The 26,146-nt window shown below is 46.1% G+C and overlaps 1 protein-coding gene across 2 annotated transcripts in view; it reads left to right on the forward strand.

The window, feature by feature from the left end:
• Positions 1–25,468, forward strand: part of STUM (stum, mechanosensory transduction mediator homolog) — a 40,267-nt gene extending 14,799 nt beyond the window's left edge. Inside the window, exons 2-4 of one of the 2 annotated variants that reach the window (XM_062489336.1) lie at positions 16,831–17,010; positions 22,632–22,640; positions 25,434–25,468. In XM_062489336.1, the coding sequence (XP_062345320.1) occupies positions 16,831–17,010; positions 22,632–22,640; positions 25,434–25,468 (224 nt within the window). The remainder of the gene's footprint in view (positions 1–16,830; positions 17,011–22,631; positions 22,641–25,433) is intronic. The other variant, XM_062489337.1, reaches the window with a different exon arrangement.
• The last annotated feature ends 678 nt before the right edge of the window (positions 25,469–26,146 follow it).

Here is a 26,146-nt window from a genome sequence, read left to right on the forward strand (position 1 = left end):
TACTTGTAATCCTAATCTATATATTTCATTATAGCCAAAACCCGTGGAGGGCAGCAAGGCTTAACTAGGAAAGCCAGAATTTGATTGAGCAACCTGATGGCTTTTTCACTATGGCCTGAGGCATGCTTTAGCCTAGAATTCCTTGATTTCAGTAGGAATTTGGTGCCTAAGTGTTTTCAAAGGTCCATGCTCTAGTTTCTTTGCCTTCCTTCTATCATTCTTCAACAGAAGGAAGAGAACATTGCCATGTGTAATTCCACAGACATACACTGGGGTATCATTAGTACTTATGAGATGCTAAAATAGACTTAGATGAAGTGCTGCTCTTGGTCATTATGGCCATTATGAGAGAAGAGAGAATATGTCTGAAACAGAACAAGTAGGAAAACACATGCAGTTACTTGTGCATGTTTAAAAAAATTCAGAAGTATTATAAATAGTTTAGGGCCAGACATTTGAGAAGGGTAAGAATTATGTTTGTGTTCTCTCCTGTTACATTGCATATTGCAGGTGGTTTAAAGCTGCAGTCTGAAACCCAACCAGCCTAGAAGCAGGCAGGTACCTGAGTGAGTGATGGATTTGAAAATATGCAGAGAATCCCAGCCAATCTGTTGGACCCTAAGTGCAGATGTAGCATTGGCCAAGGAAATGAGTGGCTGGGACTGTAACAAATCACATGTGTATGCCCAGGAAATTCAATCTCTCTGTTTAAGGAGAGTTCGCACGAATAAAGTGCTTAGTCTTTCGTCACACAAAACACAAGAGTGTCGTGTCACAGAATTCACAGAATCACTAGGTTGGAAGAGACCTTCAAGATCATCAAGTCCAAGCCATGCCCTAACACCTGAACTAGACCATGGCACCAAGTGCCACATCCAGTCTTTTTTAAAATACATCCAGGGATGGTGACTCCACCACCTCCCCAGGGAAAGCATTCCAATACTTTATTATTCTTTCTGTGAAAAACTTCTTCCTAATTTCCAACCTTTATCTCCCTTTGCACAGCTTGAGGAGTTCAGGTTCTGTGAGTTGCTGCCTGGTGAAAGAGACCAACCCCCACCTGACTACAGCTACCTTTCAGGGAGTTGTAGAGAGTGATAAGGTCACCCCTGAGCCTCCTTTTTTCCAGGCTGAGCAACCCCAGCTCCCTCAGTCATTCCTCACAGGGCTTGTGTTGTTTGTCTCCAACCCAGCACCAGCCAATGTTACACTCTCCCTGCTGAGCAGTTTGGCTCAGCTGTTAATTTTCACTAACAGGAAAATAAAAGCACTTTTCCAATAGACTTGTATTGCCTTAATCCTGTATCTAGAAATGGGATGTTTCACATGGATCCCATGGATAGTGCATGTGATGTGCCTGCTTTGTGTGATTTGTCACTTGTCTGGGAATGATGAGACTGAGCTTTCCCACAGCACCACACAGGTTCTGCTTTGTGCAGAACAACATTTTTTTGCAGCCAATCTGCCAACAAATGCATTTGCACCTTCTCCAGATACTCCTTCTTCCTCAAGGCGGTCTAAGATTCAGGGAATTTCCTACCCCACAAGTAGTGCTTGCACCCCTGTATTGTTCTTTTCTTTGATCTTTCTTCTGTGTGTATTTTGATCAGTATTAACTCAATGAGTAACTAAGGGGAATCAGTCAAAATTTTCACTCCATCCATCCAGTCCTCTTCCCACCCCAAATCTGGTCTTGCTGACTGTTGAGAATCAGTGGAAAAAAAGCACAGAGCAAATTTCAAAGGTGAATGCAAGGATTTCTAAAACATCTGGGGGCTGCCTCTAGTTTCTTGCAGGGGAACACAGCAGGAACTTCCCTGTGGTTTGTGACCCTTCATGAATGACACATTTAGGCTGGTTTGTTCCACCTACACCCCAGACCCACCCTGACCCTAATTTTACCCAGTGCTTTTGCTCTGTGCTGAAGTTCCTTTTCTACATGAGGAGCATTTTCTGGGTGAGAACTAATGGAGTGTGCATAACCCTTAGCAACTTCTCAGTCAGGAGTTCAATTCTGTGCATTTTGAACTTAAACTTCCATTCTCCCTTGCTGTCCCATGAATCAACTTGTTACAGATTTCCCAACAAGGAGCTGCTGTAGGTCAGTGGTTCCATTTGTAGTGCACAGTGAAAAGATCACTAAGGATGTGAGATCCTACAGTAAAGCCTTCTGCTTAGAGTATTACACTGTCTTAATTCTCTCCCTGTGCCTGAGACAGAGGTGTGGTTTGCTGTGGATGACTGATGTCCCAGAGTGGTGGTGGTGCTGTTCCAATCCATCTCCAAGAAAAGGAGTAAGATGCAACTGCTCTATGGTGTGGTCTTCATGCATCAGTGTCTTTGGATTTTCCATGAAACAGACACTTTTCTCTGAAAAATACTAACTGTAAAATTTAAGATAATTTTTCATGAGTGCATCTGGTTAAACAAATGGTCCTTTGAATGACAATAACAGGCTTCTGCTACCAGATTGTTCTGTGTATCACAACTAAAAAATACATGTTTTTTTTTATTGCAGGCACAATAAAAGATGGCAGAATAGCTCTGATATGTTGGATTGTTGCTTTTGTACACTACTGTACTAGAAATTGTGTTTTGTAAAATGTGAGGGAAGAAAAAGTGCTACATTTTTAATCACTAAAAGAAAAATGAATTATTTTAGTTAGAAACATGGGGTAATTTAATGTTTAAGTGCAGGAAGTTATAATGACTGTAGAAATACACTTCAGACATGTGTAGGGATTAGCAGAGAAGAGTAAGGAATCCCTAAGTAGGAGGAGAACATCGAGGCGTATAGCAGCATCAGAGCACACAGGAGCCATGCTTTGAAGAAGGGTGTGGGAAGAAGCAATATTACTGAATTTTGGGCAGGGCAAAGTCCTGCTGCCTGTCTTTTTGGTTGTTAGAACTGCAGGTGCCTACACGTGCAAGAAAAGCATCTGACCTATAAATAAAAACAGAATGACACAACAATGGTTTAACTGATGCAGCCTTTATAGATTCCTAATACAGACTAGGACATTGGTTAACTACAGAAATAAATAGTTACAGCAAGTTACCTTGTGTCACACACCATCTAGAACAAATCCCTAATTCAAGGTAGGGTATTTGTGTTCCAGGATGTCTGTAAATAAAAACAGCAACAGGTTTTCACCAGCTCTGAGAGCAAAGTCTTAAATGGCAAAGCATTTGATGTGGCATGTGAAAGGGAATTCTGGCTGCAGAGTAGGTGAATATAAGGAAGGAAAAATATTTAATTTTATGAGAGAGAAGAAAAGTAGAGTGACCCGAGTGCATGGGGAAAGGAGAGGGAGGAATTAAATACATAATTATCCTCCTTTTCTATGTCCTTGCAAGCCAGATTGACAAAAAGATGGTTGGTGGTGTCATCAGTAAGAAACATTCACTGTGCAAAGAAATGGAGTTCAACTCTGCCATCTTCATTAAGAGGAGAGGATGTCCAAGCAGAGAGACCAGAAGGAGTGGGCAGAATATGGGAGAAGTGTCCTAAAGAGATGCAGGAGTTGAGTCACTGGCAAAGAAACAGAGATGGCACACAAAGGCTTGTGTGCAGATGAAATTTAAAGAGGGTATGGTATGGAGGGAGCAGAAAATGAGGAAGGAAATTGCACAGGCTGAGTCAGCACCTCTGTGGAACAGGAAGAGAAGGATGGCAACAAAGAATGAAAGATGCTGAGAACATGGCAGGAGACAGAAGTGAGGCAGATGGCAAGATGTCAAAGAGCAGAGAGCCCTAGTGCAAGCCAGAGCTAGGAACCAGAAACATGGATCACAGGTCCTGACACTCATCCAGACTCTTTGCAGACCTTGCTGAGAACTGTTTCAGCTGTTCTGTCAGAGGACAGAAACCTCATTTGTGAAAGGAGGGAAACTTAGGTAATGTTGCAACATTTCCAAGATAAAGCAAGAGAGGAAGGAAGTTTAGGGGAGCTGGAGCAACAAGTGAAGCTGCATGACTGACACAACTCTGCTGAGGTAGGAGACTTGCAAGAGACCTTTTCTGTAGCAGGGTAAAGTGTAGCTCTCCCTTAGTTTCAGCTGTGCAGTCCCATAAACTGAATTCATGTTGTGGTGTGAATGCTGATCCAGTGAATCCATGTGGGATAAAGACTTTAAGCCCCAGCTGGCCCTTAGAAGCTGGAGAATGAGTCTTCCAGCTTCTGGGCACAAGGCAAGCCCAAAGAACCTACCACAATCACCAGGTACCTGCTGGGCCTGCTCAGCTGGGGAGCAAGGAGAGCAACACCATCTGCTGAGCAGAGCCTGGTCCTCACACAGCCCAACAGACTTGCTAAAAAGTTAGGAAAGTACATGTATGCATAGAGAATCAATTTTCTACAATTTCTAATTCTGCTTAAGGATGTGTCCATACTAATCATGTTAGCCATGTTTGAATTTATGAGTTTCATACTGAGCAGCAGGCACATGCTGTTTGCCATGGTCTGTGACTATTATTTAAAAGTACTGTCTTTCTGCAATCTGCACTTCAGAATTGCTGCCAAGATCAGGTTAGACCTGGTGAGCCAAATTAATCCCCAGTGTAACTCAGTCAGTGGATTCATGTCAAGGATGAATCTGGGCCCAATATAGATGTATTTTTTGGCAGAAGCAAAAGTAAACCAACAGAGGAATTAATAAAGGTTAGATGGATGGTCCCTCAGTTGTGCCTGGCCTTCTTGAAAGAAATGTTTTCCTTCTATGCCCACTCCTTCTTTCCAAGGAAATGCATTCTTCTGGTTGCCCTGCTGCTTGCTCCAGAGTCCTGAACTGGAGGAGCCATGCAAGGTGCAAAAGGCAGTCCTTGGTGAGTGGGAGCTTACAAAGTTTTTTTCAGCTGCTCCAGAGAGCCATGGGCTCTTGAGAGACACAGTACACAGTTCCCAAGAATATATGGGAGGAGTAGCTTTGGGGATAGTCAAGAAATGCAGAAAGAGCTTTTGGCCCAGGGAGAGTCTTGTGGGGTGCAAAGACTGCCCAGCACTTGAAACCTGGCCCTGGCTGGGCAAACAAGTGGCAAATGTGAATTCCCTTTCCTCTGCTGGACTAGTACTCTCCCAAAAACAGCCTTGCTTAGAAAACACGATGGAAAATTGACACTAGTGATTTCCAGTTAGCCAAACAGGAGGATGTAGAGAAGGAGAGAAACAACATCTTTGTTTAGATAGTGAGGTCTTGTATTGCAATGCAGGGTCAGGTGTTATGGTTGGTCTGCTGCCCCCAGTGTGACTTCTGGAAAAGAATCTGGATCTCAGTTGTACCTTTTGACAGTGAGAGAAGTGCTTCCAGCAGTCCTGCACAGGAGTATTGAACCATGCTACCATGGTTCCCAACCTCATTGTAACCTGTTCCACATCAGATTAAAAAAAAAAAAAAAAGGCAGGGTGAAACAATGTTAATTTTGAGTTTCTCTGTATAACCCTTTTTCCTGGAACACCTCACTCCATATAAATCTCCTCTAGCCTGGGAAAAATTAGGTCCTCGAGTCATTGTACACTGGAGGTATTACTTTTCGTATTTTACTCAAAATCATTATGTGCACTGCTGTGATGTTGGGAGCTCAGTTCTTTGTGATATCTACAAAACATATGAATTCATTTTTATCTAGTGCTGACCAGTAGCTAGTTGGCAGATATTGGAAAGTATTTGGTTAGTACAAAAGCACCTCCCCTCAGAGGCTGTCTGAGATGTTTGACAGCAGCACGCACAGCTCAGAGGAGTGACTTGAGGTTCACCTGTTTTGGTGCCATCAGCAACTCACAAGCAAATTTTCTGATTGCCATGAGAGTAATTGTACTTTGCACATTTTAGAACCAGAGCAGCTTTTCAAAAGTAAATTGAGAAACCATGAAGAGGCCTGTGTTCAAGGGCTGTCACACGTGATGGCAGAAGGACGTGGCTCTGGAGAAAAAAACAGATCAGCTAAGCTTTGTGTGGAGTAATTAAAGTTACTGAAATATCATAGAACAGCTGGAACTGGAAGAAGCTTCTGGAGGTCACTTAGTCCTTCCTCCAAGTGGGTTAAAGTTGAGCAGGTTGCTCAGGTCCTCCTTCACAGCATCACGGGATACCTGCTGATGCTGACACACGCACTAGCCTCCATAATATCCACATTTTCTCCACCCTAATCAGAAATTTTCCTTTTAGAAAACTGTTCTGTCTGGGCTCGATTCATTTGTCTTGGCTGGTGCTCACATCCACAGAGTCTGGAAAGTCCGGGGTCATTCTAGCCTGCACTATTTATGGAGCCTGGGCTGGGGTGATGGGAGGCACAAGGTACCACAGCTCTTTTCTCCACTGCCAGAAGAGCCTTGCTTTTGTTGGCCTGCCTGGAGCCTTTCCAAGGGGAGCCAAAATGGCTGTGGAAGACTGTAGAGCTTGTCCACAGGGGCAGGGCTGGTTGTGTGTAGAGGCTTCCTCTGGCTTTGTGCTTTACCTCTAGAATTACAGTACCCTCACCAAGGAGGCTGTGGGCTGCTGCAGCTCAGCTCTGTGTGGATCATTGTCCTCCTCATCCCACACTGCTCTTCTGCAGAATCCATCATGTTCAAATCTGCTCATCAGGGATGGGAACGTGGGAAGCTCCAGTTTAAAGGAATGCAAAAGCTGCATATATTGTGGGAAATGTTATAGGGAAGTGTTCCCTAACGGTTTTGCTGAATAGAATAAAACATCTTGATATTCTCAGTCAAGTAAATGACCATGAAATGAGATTTTTGTTTGTAAAGTGTCTGAATCACCTGAAGGTACCAAAGCCAAACCTAGAGCGTAAAGCACCATCTTCTAAATATGTTGGATGCTATGTCCATCAGCAAAGCAGCAATGCCTTTAGTAGGTAAAGTGCTTTACCTTTCATCTAGGAATAATGGTTTTATGAAAAGTGTCCTTTAAAAGCAAGACCTGGTCACTATTTGACTAATGGCAGCACTGAACAGAACAACAAGGATACAGCCCCATCAGGCTAGACAGTAAATTTCTGGACAGACTCTCTAAATTAGCACCTTAATAATGTTACTTTGGCATTATAAGAATAAAGTTACAGCATCAGAATTACTTAGCAAGCAGCTGTAAATCCAGGATGGAGTTCTGGTCTCACAAATCATATTCCAGACTCCTGGGTACAGCACCACACCACTTAGCTACAGAGTGCAATTCTCTTATGTCCTGTTTTGTCCCTGCCTGAGACATTTTTCTCTTGAGACACAGTTCTCTTGTGTCCACTTTGTCCCTGCTCATAAAATGTGCCCACTGAGTTTTCTGGATTAATAAAAGAAGATGAAAAGGTTTTTGTTAGTCTCCTGCATACTTATCACTGCAGATCTCCAAACACTTATGTCAGTTTTGTTTAACATTCCTCTAGTCCTTAAAAGACAGTTTGTACTTTGAGGTGATTTTGGAGGCTGATGCAATTTATTACACTGGCATTTCTGCTGCCTTGTTCAGTAGAATAACCTCTAATTGCTATGCATCCCCATCTAACCTTCTAATTAGATTAATTCTGTCTTGTGTCTTGGTAGTGCCTAATTAACATGATTTGTCTTCACAGTTAAGGGCTCCAGGGTATCACAGCAAGCTCAGAGTCACTGCTCAGTCAATCTTAGAAGTAGTTAATCCATCCTTCCATGAGCAGAGCAGATGCTCCTAGGGAGTTCCAAAGGGCTAAATTCATTGCAAGGCATTGATGATAGAGACAGAGGAGGCAGAGCAGCTGCAGACCTCGCCTGGAGCTGTGGCTGCCAGGCTGGATCATGCAGGCAGGGCTGGAGAGAGCTCTGCACTGCCCCTGGCCTGCTGCTTTCCTTCTGCTCAATTAGAGCTCCCCGAGATGGGCACTAATGGCACTTGATTAACCTGAGCGAGGGCAGAGGCAGGAAGATAAGTGAGCATTTGTTGTGGCTTCACCCCGTAGCCCTTGAACTCCTGTGGCAGCTGGAAGGTCATGCCAGCCTTCCTCCTGCCCTGTGCCTGACAAGGAAAAGCTTTCCCTGGCACAGACAATTAAGAATAAACTTCAGTTCATCAATGTATAATTGGAAAGAGCCTGTGTGAAAGCTCAAAAGAATCCATAGCCTTTTCCTCATTATGCTTCTGCTGTTACACAGCTTTTACTTCCAGCATCCTTTAGAAACTGGAGCTATCAGAAAGCTTTTCTTGTAGGAGGTTTCATGGCCTCTCTGAAATAAGGAGAAGTTCTCCCCAGACATTCTGTTTTGAATCTTCCAGGTTGGTCAAGTCTGGTTGAAAAGCCAGATTAAAATTACTTCTGTATCAACAGCACAAAAAAGAATGACTTGCGGCTTGTTTCTGGATGTACATCAAGAAAACAGAAAATTCATTTCTGTGAATAGGATCAGAGTCTTAAAGAGAGTCTTAAAAATAAGAGATACTTTAGTGGATGCTTATTTCTGGCTCCTTGGTTCCTCTCTCATTTAAGTCCCAGGCTCCTGCAGTGGGTGGGTGCAGAGCAGCCTTGGACTAGGAGAGCCATGGCAGGGCATCCAAATGGGTGCTCTCAGCAGTTGGCAGGAGAAGGGAACACAATGGGGGGGGGTAAGTACCTGGTTTAATAGTAGACAATATAAATATAGAAAGTTCTGCATGGCAGGAGACAATAGAGAGAAACCAGCAGCACAGCTGATTCCATAAAAAAAGGAGCTTTTAAATTGCTGGTAAAATTACAGAGCAGCAGGAATGAGTCCACTTAGGTCAGATGAGCTCTCAGCAAAGTGCCCTGTGTTGTAAACAGCAGTCGTGCCTTTTGTTCTCCCTCGTGTTTGTTGTAATTGGGAGCCAATTGCACTATTTGTCTGAATGCTGGCATACTTAATAAGGATGCAAATTAATTAAAATCCTCCCTCCATTCCATTAGTAAAGGGAAGGGAAAAAAAAAAAAAGCACTGATCAGGAGTGAGGCTGCAGTGCCTCAGTTGTTTTCACAGCAGTGCCCTTGGCTGGCAGCAGAACTAGTGGCAGGTGGTTCAACCTCCCTGGCTCTTCATTCCCTAACATGCAGATGGGCTGTCATCCACTTCTGATGTACTTTGATGAGCTTAATTCCAGCAATTCATATTCCTTGACTGTAGGTGGTAGGTATTACTTGTTACAACTTTCCCATTTCCTATGTCCAGGTGTCCATGTAGCAATATTTCCCCCCCGCTTCTGGGAAGTTATACATTCTCTACAGTGGCTCCTACTATTGTAAAGCATGATGCAAAAATGTCATTGGTGGTTCTGGGACCACATCATTTTTCCAAGAGGAGGAAAAAAACCAGCAATCTGGGAATCAAGCAGGTGCAACTTGCAAGGATAATTCAGCAAGTCCTGGCAGAATTCTGAGGTCTGCTCCACCACCGAGGATTATGCAGTGGGGTCTTGCACTTGCTGCTCAGCAGAAATTCTCCAGTCTCAAATACTTCAAGCACACCCTTAATTTTGTGCATCAAGTTAACAACAGAATTAAACCCTAGGACCAGACTGGAAAACTTCACCCAAGGATTGTGGAATGTCTGGTAGTGGAACAAGCTGTACTTCAATCTCACTATTTATGGGTGGCTGCTTTTAAGTGTTCAAAACATTGCAGTGCTGCAAAGTAAAAATAATTTTGATGGGTCCATGTATAATCGAAGCTTTAGTAAGTCACTTCACCTCTATGCATCCCCCCTCCATGTAATTTAAGATTTTGCTGTGTATTTTTAGCCTTGGAAGTCTGTGAAAGTTTGTTGCAGTCAAGCTTTGAAGTTTTCATGTAAAAACTTTGCATTTTTAGAAGAGTTAACTTTTTCTAGAGCATTAAATATGAGAAAAATGTCCTTTTTGATGCAAAGGCACTGCTGTTTTACTTGCACGTGGGCTGTCTCCTGTAGAAGCTACACAAACACTGTCAAGTGTGTTCCAACCACATGACACAAAGCTCCTAAAAGCAAACAGATGCAGAGCTCCATGCTGGAGCTACAGCCAGGTGCTGGGACAGCTGGGATCAGGCATGGGCACACAGTGCTTTGGGATGTGCTGGTCATTTTCCACATGTGTAGGGAAAACAGAGAGTTAATCCCATGCACAGCCTGCCTTCTGCAGGCTCGGGAGTTGGAACAAACCCTGTGGAGATGAGGATTGCAGGTGCCAGCTCTCCCTTGTCAAGTGACTGTATAATTTTGTCCACAGCAAGGCCAAAGGGAATGGAAGAAGCCAAAATTCCCTCTAGATGTCCTTTGGATATGGAAGGGGAAAATAAAAACAATGTGCTGGCAGAAGCTAAACAAAACATTTTTAATAGCAGGCCACGGAGGAAAAATTCATGAGCTACTCTCCATGGCAACATCTAGGTTCTGTCACGTTTGCTGCCTCCACTCTCTCCTCCTTCCCTTTCTCCTCTCCCTCTCCTCCTGCTGCTCCTGCCCAAATCCTGCCCACACGACCTGGCATTTGCAGGTGATGGCTTTGACACCAAGGTGTCATCATGTCCCCGTCTGGCAGATCTGAATTCGTGGGATTCAGATTAATTCTAAGAGGGACCAAGTAAACCTCCTAATTCCTAAACTGTCCACTGTTCCTGCTCTTCTTACCCCTCAAATTGCTAAAACCACCTATTGACTCTAGCCCCCTTGCACTGTATTTGCAGGAGCAGTCTTCAGTCTGTATGGGTACTGGAAGGGGGAAAATAGCTTGCCCACATATTGGTCTAAAACGTGCTTATTTCTAGGGAAAGAAAAACCCAAAGCAGGTAATTGTACTCAGTCCTGACTTGCTCCCATGGCTGACAAGTGGAAGGATGCAGGGGATGCCCCTGACAGGTTGCATGTGGGGGACAGCTGAGCCTTGCTGGTGCTGCAGCGCTGTGTTGCAGTCTTGCCACCTCCACGGTCTTTATATTTCATAGTATCATAGAATTGTTAATGTTGGAAAAGACTTCGAGAAACAAACCCAGCAGCCAACAACCAGTGAGGAATTGCGGTGTCCATGCCAGCCTCCATAACCTGCATTAATCTCTGGCCCAGCCCATGGGAGCAGCACCACGAGTTCCTCAGCACTCCCAGACTGCTCAGTCAGAGAAGGAGTGCAGTTATACTGGACCGGTTTTCATCTATTTCTACAAATGACAAGTGGCTTGGTGTCTTCCATTGCTTGCTTGGAGTACCTCTGAGGAAACTGGGTAGGAATTTACCCCCTTGCAAAGGAGCACAGCTGGCCACGAAGCCAGGTACTCAGTAAAGGTGAGTTCCTTCAAGAGGAGACATGCTGCAGCCTCCACACCTCTACTTCTGCTGCCAACCAAAGAGGTTCACTGCCTGCAATCACATCTCTTTGGGGGACCCATGGGAAGAAGAGACATAGTAGAGACCCTGACAAGTGCCCTGCACTCACAAGCTGCAACAGTTACAAACGAAACTCAAGTGTTTTCCTGAGCCAGCCTTTTCTGTTCAGAGAGGTGCAATAAGCTTGGAGAGAAAGCACTCATCTCAGGAGGTTTAGGTGACACACCTGCACTGGCTGCACTCTCATGCAGCCCAAGCCCCAGTGAGATCCAGCCAGGTGGAGACTGGGGACACTGGTGAGGATTCACACTGGCCAGAATGCTTCCAGGGCATTTTACTTTGCATCTGTTTCCTCAAGCAATAACTCAAACAATTGTTTGCTTTAGGAAACTGCAGCAGATCGTCATCCTGGGCATTGATATTTTGCAACTCCATTTTAACATCTTGTTAATAGCATCCTTTCCATAGCCCAGCTCTACCCACCTAAGCAGAGGTGGGGATGGTGCTGAGCATCAGCAGATAGTACCTCACCCCTTCCTTAACCAAGGTTTAGTGGTTTCCCTCATCATAACCCAAAGGGCTACGGCTGGCATTGGATTGATGCCAAAGAGGAGAGGCCTTCACACCTGAAACAACTTTTTACAGCTCTAACTAGAGTACAAAAACAAGTTCATGACACTAGGGAGCCAAGGATGTCGTGACCAATAGGTACCACATTCACTGCTATAGCAAGGCAAGGAGTGCACTCCTTACAACCATTTCTGCACAGCTTTTTCTGACTCACACGAGCCAGAGCCAGCACATCTACAACATCTGCCTCACATACCTGCCAGCACTGTTTAATGACAGCTAATAATCATTTTACTTAAGAAAATTCAAAGACGTGCACCAGACGTATCCCCACACAGAGCGCTCCCCTGACACAATACACAGGTACAGCTCATCCCCACAAAATACACACTCATTAATTACAGCTCTCCATGATTATCCAACAGCCCTGCTCCTACAGACACCTCCAGCTTTGTTCCCATCTTTACCTGTGTGCTTCCTGCAGCTTTGCTCCAGCTCCTGAGTTGTGACGTGGCCCTGCTTTTCCTCTCTGGGAGCAGGAAAGGAGGCATTATAATACTGCCTTATTTACTCCCAGCACTACAGAAGAATGTTTCAAATGTTCTCCAGGCTTTCAGGAAGAAGAATAAATATTCCCCACCCTGGCTCCCAGGCTTTTGTAGGGTAGGGATCATAATCACCATCGTCTCCACATGTGGCCCCTGATTGCAGTAATTTGGGTTTCTGCTGTTCCTCTACCTGTACCAGCCCATCAGATGCGATTTCCTTGCAGCAGAGAAACTTTCTTCTGGGAAGTCTCGGATACCTGGCAGTCAGTGGGAAGCCCACTAAGCTGTCTGCATTGCTCAAGTGACTTGCACTTACACTCTGGTTATCAGTGTCCCATCTCCTTCCAGCTCCAACCAGGCTCCCACTTATGATGTTCCTGGGAAGGTGCCATGCCTGGTCCTCCACATGAAATGTGCCAAGCTCTGTGTCTGACTAAAGTTCTTGCAGGAGTGCCCAGGATAGGCTTTCTTGTAAAAACAGGAGAGGAAAATCTCTCCTGCAGCTTAAGGTATTCCATAACACCTTCCCTTCTGCACTCAGATAACACAGGTAACAGAGTGTTCAGGACAGGCCATGGTCTTGACATCATGCATTTCTCCACCCTGGATGAATGACTCAAACAATAGGAAACCAGGGGAGCCCTCTTCAGGGTGTGAGGTTTTGCTCTAAAAGAAAAATTAAAAAAAACCCCAAACTATCTCTCTCACACTATTTTGCTGTACTCTGTGAGGTCAGGAACCAGCAGGTGATACTCTTGGGAAGACCTTGGCTGCCAAGGTACTAGCAGACACCATAGAAGGGTCTTTATCCTGCATGACAATGGACCAGAGAGGAGAGAAAGGGCAGAACCCCCTCCTCTGTCCCTTCATTTCATTGTGTTGTTCTGCAGATAACACATCCCCTTCGTGTTCAATGGGTTAAACTGCTAGAAACAAGCATCTTTCTGTATTTACTGGTGTAATCTAAAAATACCCCAATTGTGCTGACAGCCAAAGCAAGCAGAGGCTCCCGGGCTTCTTTTTCTATTCCAGTACCATGTGGGTGCCCCAGCTGGCTGACACTGCCCCAAGTGAGACGAGTCTGAAGAGCAAGACTGGTGTCACACTCCCTCACAGCCTCGCTGCACATGGTGCCTTCACCCTCTGCCTCCCAGCTGCTCCAGGAGAGCAATGCTCAGCTCCCACCCATCCCTCTGCCCAGCCCCTGGTACTTGCTGTCTTTGGGTGCAGCAAGGGCTGCACAGTTCAGCCAGGTGATTGCAAGGGGCTGAACAAACAGACTCATTAAAAACAGGACAGGGCATCTTCATCACCTCCCCTGTGTCCCCAAGGGGGCCATATTAATTCATGATTTAGAATAATCCCAGATTTCATTGCAGTTTGGGTGTTTTCCATTGGGAAGATAGAAGAAATGCTTACTATAACTTACTTGTGTTATAGTGGCATAACTGCATGGGCGTTCAGTTTATATCTGCTCGTGGAGCTGCTGGTTTGTGTTTGCTGACTGCACTCACAACCTGAGACCTTTTTGGACTGATGATTCATTTGGCCAACATCACCCCAGCAGCTGGCACTGCAGGTTTAGGATTTCTAGGCTGCAGGGATTCAAGTGTCTGAATGCCTGGTCAGGGGGGGAAATGGTCTGGTGCCCCAGCTCTGAGGCAGCCAAGTGGTATCAACAGATACAGCTTGCTTACCTTCCTCCGCCTCCTTCTCCTCCTCCTCCTCCTCCTATCTCTGTTTCCAGATGCAAATAATTCCATATTTTTCAGCATGTAACCACAATGGCTTCCTAAGGGGAAAATATCTACTTTGGCAAAGGCATTTAAGAGTCTTAATCCTGCTTCACGTTCTCAAGCATATGTGGGGTAGAGGAAAAATTCTTCCATCCTATGCCTGCTGGCCTGGCTGAAGTCTTGTATTCAAAAATGCCAGCAAGCTCCCAAAAATTGGCTAATCATAAGCAATAAAGAAAATGCACTGACATTGGCAAAATGAATTGGCTCCCGTGAGTAGCAAAGTGGCCTGAAGATGAATCAGAAGCCAAGGTTTGTAAGATTTTAATCCCAGTTTCTGTGTCTGTTCCCAGTCCAGAGGAGGACACTTAAAGGCCTTGTTAGTTTTATTCCTTTCTGAATAGGACTAGACTTTAGCTTAGTCACTGTGTTATTTATGGCATTAATTGGCTAATTCAGCACCTTGCTCTAATGATGTAAATATCTTAAAAGCTTCACTGGAAGGAATTGAAGCTGTAGATTAAGAATTATTGCTCATTTATGACCTTTTCTTTGTAACACATCTTGGAAAAGTTAAAGGTAAGGCAAGAAGGGAAGATTTTCATTTTTAAAAGAGATAGGCATTTACATTTGGCAAGATTTTTCATCCTGATGGGGAACACAAACACCCATTCTCTGATCTTGCCTCAATCCATATTTAATCTCGGAGAGTGCTGTGGTGCAGTTTTGAAGGCAACACTTTCAGGAAGCATGAAGGAAACATTTCAGGCTTCCTTCTGCTTTGCAAAAACTAGAAAGGAAAAAAAAAGGTGGGTGAAACAGGGCAGAGATGTCACATAATCCCACATGGGGGAGTGGAAGACAATGCCACAGAGCAAAGGACGGCTATGGGGAGATATACACAACATCCTTCGGGTTTATAATGACTTTCCCTTTCCTCTCTGCAGACCCTTTTGTTTTTTGTGGATAAGGGGGTGCAACCCTGCCCATGAAAGCCAGAGGAGGAAGCCCAGGGGTGGTTCTCATGCAGAAGATGCTGCCCTTGTCCCTGCCAGTGATGCTCTGCTGTAGGGCAGTCTTCGCCCTGCCCCAGCAGCATTCACTCACTCCCCACCCCTCCATGCCTGCTCTGTGCCCAGCTCTGGCAGGTGCCACAGGGAGGGGGTGGGAATAAGAAATCGGATCCAGCCAGCGGCAGGAAGATGAGCAGGGTGTTAGGAGCTGGTGGGGTGTTAGGAAGACGCTGGAATTGAAGCTTACAGAGGGTGGCAGGATTAAAAATAGGCTGTAGCCAGCCTTCTCCAGCATTTTGGCATCTCAGCTGCCTGTTATCCTTGTGACCCACTGAGGAAGAGGCAGCAAAGAAAGAGAGATTCTCTTTTCCACCACCCCGGCAGTACAGGACAAAACGGAATTTCACTTCTAACCAGATGGTTCTGCTCTCTTGGTCTGATAAGATTTACTACAAGGGTGTAAACTGAGTGTTTTATCCCTGTCTTCAGTCAAACCAAGGGACTCCCACCTTCCTCTGAGTCCAACAAGGCACTCATGAACACTGAGGATGTCATTCATTCACATCTTACAGCCTGTTTCCAGGCTTCCATCCTTTAAGAGGAAAAAAGGCAGTTTTTGTAAAAACCATCATTTTAATTCATGATATTGAAGAAAGAAGGTATTTCACAGAACTCTTATCCAATACAGTCAACATTGCACATTGGTACTTACCTTAGCAATGCTGTATTTGTTTTAGAAAAACCCAAAGACAATTAATAATGCCAAGAGGTGTTGAAATCCATACTTAGATGAGGTTCTGGAACCTCCTGGCCAACAGGTTATATTTTATAGGAGCCAGGAGCTGCTGCTTCTGCTCCTCACCCATAGTGTGTATTTCTTCATGATGTTTGTGGGACAGACAAGAGTTCCCTGAGCTGTGAGGTTCAGCCAGCCATGAGCACAACATATCAGCTAAAAGCAAAAAATCTGCCTTGTCCGAGAGCGTAAATTTAGGACGAATCTTTGTGAAAGGCTCCTGAGGTGTAGGTTTTTGGTCTTCTCCCCAGCTTTAATTTTCATACAACAACAAGATCCTTCACCTGAAACATTTGAGGAAGCTTAAAGTGTGGTTGCAAGACTTGTAAGTTAGTCTCAAGCACAGCCAAGGGCTGTCACACCAAGTCCCCCCGGCTCCAGCAGTTTAAGAAGTTTAGCTACCTCTGCTTGTTTAAAACATGCCCTCAGGTAGCAGCTTGTGACTGGGGAAAGCATTGTACAAAAATGCAGCTCCACTCCTTTTCTTTTGGTGTCTGCTCCTTCTAGAGCAGTATTTATGCATAGTAACAGACTGCCAGACCATCAGAGATTTCTAGAGCCAATCCTGCCCTAACTCCGGGTTTGGTTTTTCTTTTCAGAGCTGCTGTGTAGTAAGTGTTTCTCCCCAAGAGAGAGTCACCAGGCAGAACAAAGGTATTTCCACAGATACACAGATATGTATTTACACAGCACTCCCTCGCAGTGCAGAAGTGGTTTCTGTTGGTTGGGGAGGGGGAAGGAGCCAAAACCCAAGGAGTGCTTTTTCCACCCTGGCTTCAATAGAGGAAGTGAGGTGCTCCGAGGGGAGCAGGTCTAAGGGGAGTGATGTGGCAGGAGGCCGTGTTTCACTGGAGAGGGCTCTCTGTCATGGGGTGCTGTGCTACTCTGTGTCCCCAGGAACATTCGTGTCGGCGTTCACCGTGCTCTGCGGGGCGCGCACCGACCTCCCTGACCGGCACATGTGCTGTGTCTTCTGGCTGAACATCGCTGCTGCCCTCATCCAGATCCTCACGGCCATCGTCATGGTGGGCTGGATCATGAGCATATTCTGGGGCATGGACATGGTCATTCTTGCAAGTAAGTACAGTGCACTCTCCCTCCAGACTTCTCCCTTCCGTGGCAATGCTACTGGGTCCCAGATAATGTCCCTGCAAGCTGCTGCACTGCACTGTAGGGAGGAAGAGCCACAGGATGGGCTCTGCAAGTCCACGAGAAACACAGCAGGCAGAGAAATTGCTAGGAGGCAGTAGGAATGGGCCCTGTGACATACATGGGAGAGTCTCCCATCCCACCGCGTGGGTCAGGAACTTCCCTTTATGAAATGAAATGTGCAGGAAGGGGGGAGCACTGTGAACTCTGCAGTCTGGAGCCCCTTCTGCCCTGATCACATCCATTTGAACAATAAAGCCCTTTCTCTCTTGCGACTCTGGCTGCAAATCTGTGGTTAGTGAGACCTTCTTTCTAAACCAGTTCTGCTCCCAGGGCCAGTTGTCCCCAGAAAAGCCCTGGGGACTCTCCTGGAGCCTCCCCTTCCTCCCCAGGATATATTTACCCATTGTTTTAGAGTTCTTTCCATGTTTCAGACCAAGCTCTTAGGCTGAGCCAGAAGTGTTTAGCTGCTCCTAGAATGATGACTCATACACCTTTTGAGTTGACTAAAACTTTAGTTTAAGGAAAGAAGAATCCTTTTTTAAATGTACAAAATTTAAGTCACCAGTTATTAGATATTACAAATCCAGAACACATTGTCTGTAACTTTCATCTGGTAGAGGCTTTCACTGGTGTAAAATTTGTGTCATATCTCCTGCATCCTGGTGCAGAGGATTGAGGTGACAACCTCATCTCACCTCCAAAGCCAGAAGCAACACAGAGCTCAGGGAGCACCCTGAGGCATCTGCAAGATCCCAGCCCCTTTCCAGAGGCTGGCAGAGGCCGATGGGCAAGCCCTCAAACCAAACAGGTCTGAGATCTTCCAGACTGACAGGACAGGCAGTTCCCAAGCAAGTCCTTCTCCCAGAGACCATCTTACCAGCAGCTTTTGCCTTTTGGTGTGAAGGGGCTCCACTTTGTCATCTCTGCTGATGACATCTGTGGCTGCACAACAGAGGGTGAGAGAGGATCTTGGGAAGTTGCCAGGAACCTGCCTAAAGACAAAATGGATGAAATTGGAAAAAAAATAAAAAGCAGGAAATAAGTGCACATTTTCAGCTGCCAAACCCAGGGGTTAAACCCTCTCACCAAACCACCTGCTAATTTCCAAGCCAGCATCAGTTAAGGCAGTCCCCATGCAGAGCAAACAATGGATATTAAAAACCTGAACATGTGCAAAGCGAAAGTTTTCCTCAGGATGAAGACAGTACTGCTCTTTGCTTTACCCTGCAAACCACCTACTACATTTCCTTCCAGATGAACCTGCAGAGCAGGTTATTTCTCAGGCTAAACTGTGTATTTCTGTACATGTGTGATGTATCTTTAGGACTCTGCCAGATTTGTGTGCAATACCTTAAGTGCATGTTCATGACCATAAAACTCTTTTGCTCCTCCTCTGCAGGGCAGCTCCTGTGTGTGGGTCACTGTCTGGCAGGACCCCAGAGAGAGTCAGGAAAGCATTTGTCCCGATAGGGATCCACCACTGAAACTGTGACTTGCTTTGCTCCAAAGCCCTGCTCTCCAGCTAGAGGGGTTGGTGCTTAGGAGGGTCTTACTGGGAGGGTCCTCTCAAGTTTCACTGCTGGGAAAGACCATACAGCTTGAAAGTAACCCCCAACATTCTCTCCCACATCTGGCTGGATTCCAGCAGTTTGGGAGGCAGAGGATGGATGAGCAGCATGTGGGAATGCTCAGGTCAAGAGGTCACCAAGCACAGCAGCAGTATTTCATCCCTCTGGTGCCAGTAGAGAATGGCAGGAGGAGTGAATATGTCTTATGTTTCACCAGCAGCATCTGACAAGCAGCAGCCCCTGGCAGTTTCTTGCCATCTCATTAAATAGCTGCTTTTAAGTTTACTTGCCATGCAGAGAAAGTAGTGGCTAAATGCAGCAGCTCTTGGTTGATGTAGAAGAGAAGAAAAAAACTTAATCAAAACAAAAATGAGGTGATTGATTGCTCTTACCTGGATCAAACAGCCCTATCAGACCCGAAGTGGTTGGCTCTTGTTATCATAGTAAAAAAAAAACAAAAAAGAAACAAACAAAAAGAAAAAAAAAACAAAACCAAAAAAAACCTTAAGAAGGAAACCATGTTTCCAATGCAAAAAATAAGACATTTCATTTAAGAACACTGCCAGTTTGCTTTGGCTGGGTTTTGTTTGAGTGCAAACCATTGGATGCACTGGACAGAAACCGTACACCACTGCAACTTGAATCTGCGTGCAGATGAGAAATAGTTAAAAAAATGTGAAACTTCTGCCCACCTCTAGTCCCCTTGCCTTGAAATGGTCGATCCCATGTGTCCCTGTGAGAGTGCCAGGCTGTTTGGATTGGCTGAAGGCAGGACACAGCAGGTCCCCTCTAAGCTGGTGAGGGCTGGCCAAGAGGAGGAGGAGGGTGGGAAGCAGCTGAGGGTCATGAACTCCGCTCAGGCTTCCCTAAGGGATAGTCATCTCACTCCCTGGATCTGGACCTGCTTCTCTGTTAGGTGATAGAGAGTTGGGAGGGAGTTAGAACCATACAATCATAAAATCACTGACGTTGGAAAAAACCTCCAGAATCATTGTGTCCAAGTCTTAAGCCATCACTATCGTGTCCACCACTGAACCATGTTCCCCAAGTGCCACATCCACGTCCCTTTTAAACAGGAGGCTCCTTGAAGCTTTTCATCTTCTAGTGCTATTTCCTAGGCATGGAAAGGGGGACTCTGTCTGAGGATAATGGTATACTGTCCTTATTAAGGGAAAAAGGAGAAGAATTACAGGACAGTCAGGTATACTTCATTTTATGGAAGAAGTAATCAAGTAAACGACTCACATGCATTTAGAAAATAAAAAAAAAAACACCCCCACAAAGTCACCATCCAGAGTGAGCTGTGTCAGACTGGCTTGATTCCCTTCAATGGCAGAAGAATTAATTTTGTGTGAGGAGGCAGCAGTCAGCCATCCCTCCCAACCTTCAGATGCTGACCTCGTCTCACACAGCGTTCCTGCCAGCAAGCCAGGGGGACGTGGCCTGCATGAAAATGCGCTTGAGAACTTCCCTCTAAATGGATTTTCCTGACCTGGGAAGAGATAAAGAGAGGTGTGTTGGAAGGTCTCTCCTGAATCCAGCTCTGCTCAGTATTTTCATCTGTGGCTTGGGGATGGGTTGGAGAAGAGCTCCCCAGCCACACACCAGAGCTGCAGGCACAGCCAGGGCAGCGCCCGGATCCAAGCCAGGAAAAGACATGGTCTGGAAACAGTGAGTGCTACTCAGCAGGGACAAGCCCAAAACTCTACAGAAGGATTAATGGACTGCATAAATACACGCTAGGGGACAACTTGTTTTTCAGGAAGGACATGGTGGCTGCAGTGAGTCACGAGCAGCACAGGGGGAAGGAACATTGCTGCAGAGGGAACAAACAGGCAGGTGGGAGCAGAGCTTGTAGGGCTTTCACTGATCCCACCACCTTTCTCTGCATGCACAAAGCTGTGGTGAGGCTTGTGGCCAGCTTTGGAGGCTGTACTTCAAGTGGAAAACCTGGAGAGAGTGCAGAGAACCATAAGACAGTAGGTGTGCTGATGGTGTTCAGTGGCCGAGTAAATGTGAGAGGGTAGCACCTAAGACAGACTTAAATAACACCAGGAAGGACCTGTGTGGAAATGGGAAGACATTTTTCCTCCAGTAAGGTCAAAATGCTGCAGAGGAGGCATGGCAGGATATGTTCCCTCTGACCCTGGAAGACTCCAGGAGTGGGTAGACCCATGTCTGTCAAGGACAAGGTGGGACACAGCAAGAGACTGACTGACCTGGGGGTCCTGTCCAACTCTCATCTCCTCTAGGGAGCCCTTTAGTTGGATAACATCCAAGAAGGAAGATAAAGTGAATGCAGTTTTGCTGTCACACTTAATTATTTTTGGCAGCACCACAGCACAGAGTATTTTCTCTGCTAATTTAAACAAACTGCCAGCTGGCCCCATTGGACACCAGAGATATCTTCTTTAAGCAGCCATATGGCTTTGGGAATTGTCCTCTGCTGTACCTATGGTCTGAAGGCAAAGATAGAATTACAAGGGAACACTTAATTCTTCTGCCAAAAAAAATGGCTGGGCAGCGCTGCTGCAGCGTGCTCTCCTCAAAGTCCTCGCCAGCTCTGCGGGGACAAGGCACAGAGCTGAGGCAAACCAGAGCTGATTAGCTGGCCAAACCAACTGGAAAACAAACCTCCTAAGGCTTTCCAGGCAAAGCTCTCTCAAGTACAGGCACGCCTTGTCCCCAGCCCACACCTCCATTAGCCCCACTGTGCAGAATGAACATGGTGGAATGGCTTTTCCAGGGTGTCCCTGCCTGCTCAGAGCCTCTATAAAAGGTTCTGTGCCATTTCTTGACAGAAACACCAGAGAAATAATGCAGTAATGTCACACTGATGTGGCACAGGGGACACAAGTCAGGGACGTTTTGTCCAGGCATTGTTTTGCCTCTGCTGAATGCAGCCCAGAAGTCAAGCCTGGTTTCTGAAGGAAGCCCTCCCTCACCATGGCTCTCGGGATCACTGGATGGAAACTTCAGCTGACTCTGGGGGTTGATTGCCAGCCAGCAGTGAGAACTCACCTGTAATCATGCCATCCTTGTCAGTCCTTTGCTAATTACTCTGTTCAGACCCTGCCAGGAGCAGCAGCAGCAGATTGCACAGCCGCTGTACGCTTGGGCTCCGAGGGAAAGCATCACCGAGCCTCTCTGCCCTGCAGGGCCCCTGCTAGGGCAGCTAACACAGCTGTCCTGGGAAGGAAAGGGGAGCAGAAGGCACAAACCAACCAGTAACCCTTCATGAGATGAAGAAAATTCCAAGGACAAATTTCCTGCTTAGACCTATTGCACTTAAAAAAAAAAATCTAAAAAAGAACTGTCCCCCAAACTAAGCCTAAGGAAAATAGCTAGAATACCCTTTTTTGCAGTTTCCTACCAAATGCAGTGGTGGGGCAAGTTCTTAAAACATTGCAGGAATGTTAAATAGCACCAGTGTTTGCAGCACCTAGACAGGCTAAGGCATGTTGTCATTGTGAGCTACCTTTGGGCACAAGCAAATTTAGCAGGGAAGCTGCCAAAAACTCTTCAGGTCTAGTTTTCCCAACTCTGGGACTGTGAATGGTATGCCATGAGCCCTTTGGTACAATGTGATGTCTTGTTTGATACCTTCCTTCAGTGGCTCCCCTTCAGACAAACCCACAAAATGCCAATGGCACAGAGAGTTTCTGGGAGCATTGCTCAGAGGTGTTAGCCCATCCAGCCTGTCCGGCTTGGGGCTGGAAAAGCAGATGAGGATTCCCCCATCATCTTTAAAAAAGAGTCCCAAATGAAATGATCCACTTCAAGTACAAGGATTTTAAGAAATGTTTAACCCTGGTGTGAATGTCTGATGGTAGAGCAGCTGTTCTCTGTTTACTCTGCAGCCTCAGTTTGTTCATTCTATTCTGGTTCTCCATGTGTTTCAGATATATCGTCTACAGTTACATTTCTCCCTCTCTCTTTCTTTCATGTTCCTTTGCCTCCTTTTGTTCACCATCAAAGTCTCAGAAGGTAAGTTTGTTTCTGTTCTTCCTCCTCCTCACGCTCCAAGGCAGTTTCCCATGGAGAGCAGTGAGCATCGGTCGGGGCAGAACATCTGGAATTCACTTTGGCCAGTGCTGCCTACTCCCAGCCCAAGCCCAGCCATGTGCCTTTACATGTGTGTGTGTGTCCAACTGTCTCTGTGCCTGTCCTGTGGCTGCACAGCCCCAGGGGGAGCTGAAAATCTTCACACAGCATTGAAATGCCTCTGGGGATGCCCCAAGGGCACCCTTGGAGCAGAGCAGGAACCAGCACTGAGAACATCCTGAAGCTACCCTCTGCATCAGCCCAGTCACAGAAGAACAGGCTGTGCACAGACTGGGCTCTTTTTGCCTCATTCTTACATGCAATGGTTTACAGGAGAAGTGCAATTTCAAGTAAACTTGATTAAATCAGTGACTTTGTGCACAGGCCCACTTAATCCCGAACCCAGAGCAGTCTGTCGTACAGAATTGCACCTCAATTTCATTGCAGGCATATTAATGAAAACCTGTTTCATACAGAACCTCTATTCTTAAGCAAGAAATGCAATAACAATTTTCCCATATAAATTATTTGATAAGTTAAGTCTGAAGTATTGTAACAAACAAGTTTATCATAGGACAGGTCATTTTTTGGTTCACGGTCATGTAAAGAGACAGGCCTGGCCACTGTAACTTCCTTCCAGCCACTTTCAACACTGATAACCAGACTGAAAGAATTTCTCAATCTTAATTTTCTTGTATCTCAATAAAAGAAATGGCTGTACAGATAAGTTACTTTAGCGAAAGATTTAAGGCAGGCTCCATCTTTCTGGTCCGAAGGGTTGTTTGTTCGGGCTTTTTAACTCTGCTCCCCAAACAAACTAAACCGATGCAGTAGACAAGCCCAAATGACAAGTTTCCAGCCAGCTCACCTTGCCTTCAGAGCTGACTCACACTTAAAACATAAATGCATGTGAAATCATCATTTTGTCCCCTAGAAAAAGCTGTTTGAAAAAGATGAGAGTCTTTCTGTTCAGCTGCACACAATAGGCAGAAATTCAGTTAAGTGTCATTATTCTGTCCCTTGTGCTTGTTTAACAGCAGGAGATCCAGGCTGCCAAACCTGGATGAATGTGTGGATTTTTTGCAAAGTACAGCAAAGTTCATTCGCTGGAGTCAATTCTTAGTTCAGCAAAAAGTCCCTTAAAGGTAGGGGTTCTGGCACCTGCTGATATTTTCTGTTCAGCTTTTGTAAGGAACTTACAAAAGCCTAATGTAAGTGTTAGAAAGAAATATTACAAAGCATAAGCGGAAAAGTGTTTGAAAAGTTAAGCATTCTTCTGAGATACGAAATTTCAGACTTCTTTGAAATTCAAGGCTACTTATGTTATTTAAGCTAAGGGGGAAAAAAAAAACCCTCTAGATTTAAAAAAAGTTTTTTGGTTGAAAGATCTTCACTGTGCCAGGCACTGCAAGAAAAGACAGTTTGCTTCTTTAATAAGATTTTTTGCATTGATACAGTCAGAATAACAGGCCCAGCTTCTCTTGAAAGGAAAGTGGGGAAAGCTTTTGGCACAGTCATTGCAACAGTTTAGGAAAACATTAAAAAATTCAGTATTTTTCTCATCATCCTGTACTAGCACAGGAGCTGCAGGTGTTCTCCCTTGGCCCTTCCCTGTCCTGGTTTCCCCAGGGGATAAAGCTGTCCCCTCTGGGGTTTGCAGCCTGCCCTCAACTGCTGTTTGCAGGACAATAAATAATCTGGGGCCCCAGGACCCCAAGGAGCTGTGACAAACAGCAGGACAGGCTGCTTGAGCCCTTGCAACATCCGTGTGGCTGCAACACAGTGGGGACCCAGGAGCTTTGCTGTCTTGGTTGGGAAGTGCATCAAACCTCATGGCCACAGGAAGAGGAAAGAGTGGGAAGGAACAGGGATGCAGGTTGTTTCCTTGGTTTTGCTGCTGAAAAGATCAATTTCCTCGAGGCCCACTGGAGGGCTGCTGTGCCTTAACAAAAGCACCTGTAATTCTGCTGGGCTGGAGCAAAGCAAGCGCAGAACCAGGCAGTGAGAATATTATTAGAGGCATCCCAAGATCTGTGTTTGACATGTCAGCCCGTGATTCAAGGCATGCCCCTTCTCCTCCAACAGGTGTTTGTTCACATGTACAAGCTGCAGCACAAATTGGTTGCTGCTGGGGAGCGCTGTCAGCAAAAGCCAGCATGGGAACAAAAAGATGGATATAGGAAACCGACCTCCTCCTACATGGCAGTGCTCTGGGAGCATGAGGTTCAAACACAAGTAGATCCCAAGAAGAGATGGGTGTTGGAATCACGACTTACCAGGGCAGTGCTTGGGAACAGCTGTGTCTCTGGAGCAGGATGCAAGGGCATCCATTTCCCCTGCGCTGCAGAAAAACACACTCCATAAAAACGTTAGGTTATTGGACCAGAACTGGTGACCACTGGTACCTGCTGTGCCTTCACAATCTCTTCAAGCAGAGGTGCCTGTGCCCCTGCTGGGCTGGTGGCAGGCGGGTGCCAGAGCAGCAGGGCTGGCTGCCAGCATCCACGTGGCTGTGCCCAGGAAGGTGGCAGCACCAGGCAGCTGTTGGCTAAAGCAGGGCAAGGGGGCTGTCCTGGGCAGCCTGGCCACGAGGGGGAATGCGGCAGCGCTCCTGTTTTCTCAGGTGGTTTTTGGCACTCCTGGTAAACCAGGCTCGTGGCTTGTTTGAGCCTCACCAAGAGTCCTCATTTGGAATTATTAACTCTAATCATGTTCCCTTCCCCTCCCTCCTCACAGGCTACAAGGAACAGGGGATCCCACAGCAGCTGTAGTGGCTGGGACAAGTATGGTCAGAGAAACACAGCGAGAGATTTCCTTTGGCAGCCGTGGACGGACCTTTTGATTACCCTTTGTCTCTCTTCTTCTCCCTTTTGTTTTGTCTCCTTGTGTCTGCCCGGTTCACCTGCCTGTCCAGCGGAGCGGAGATGCAGAGCAGCCGGCGCAGACTTGCACTGATGCCCCTGAGCAGTGGAGATGAGGCAAGCACGGCTGGGCTTAAGACTGGTCCAGGCCAGCACGTGGTGGGTGGCCGACAAGGAGGAAGAGGGTGCCAGGACAAGGAAACACCCTTGGCAAAGGGGGCAGGCAGCTGAACCAAGGGAGGGGGAGATGCTGCTTTCCCTCTGCTCCCAGGGGGAGGTCACTGAAGACATTTTTACCTCCTTTTTACGCTCGCCGTTAAAGGACGCTGGCTGTGAACATCCAATGCCAAGGAGCTATTCATAGATATATGTACAGGATGTAAAAGCAAACCAGTGGTACTTTCTTCCCACCCTGAGATTCCATCTGTGACTGCTTTGCAGTAGTGGAGGGTCTGACCCAGCCCCCTCTGCTGTCTGTGTATATATGATGTTCACTGAAGCTCTATCCCCACAGATGTCCTGAGAAATGTGCTTGCTGTAAATCGTATTGTACCGCTGAAATGGCTGGGGCCATCCCCTGCTTCCATC

Source organism: Cinclus cinclus, chromosome 3 (assembly GCF_963662255.1).
Source record: "Cinclus cinclus chromosome 3, bCinCin1.1, whole genome shotgun sequence".
In the NCBI taxonomy this organism is placed as follows: Eukaryota; Metazoa; Chordata; class Aves; order Passeriformes; family Cinclidae; genus Cinclus; species Cinclus cinclus.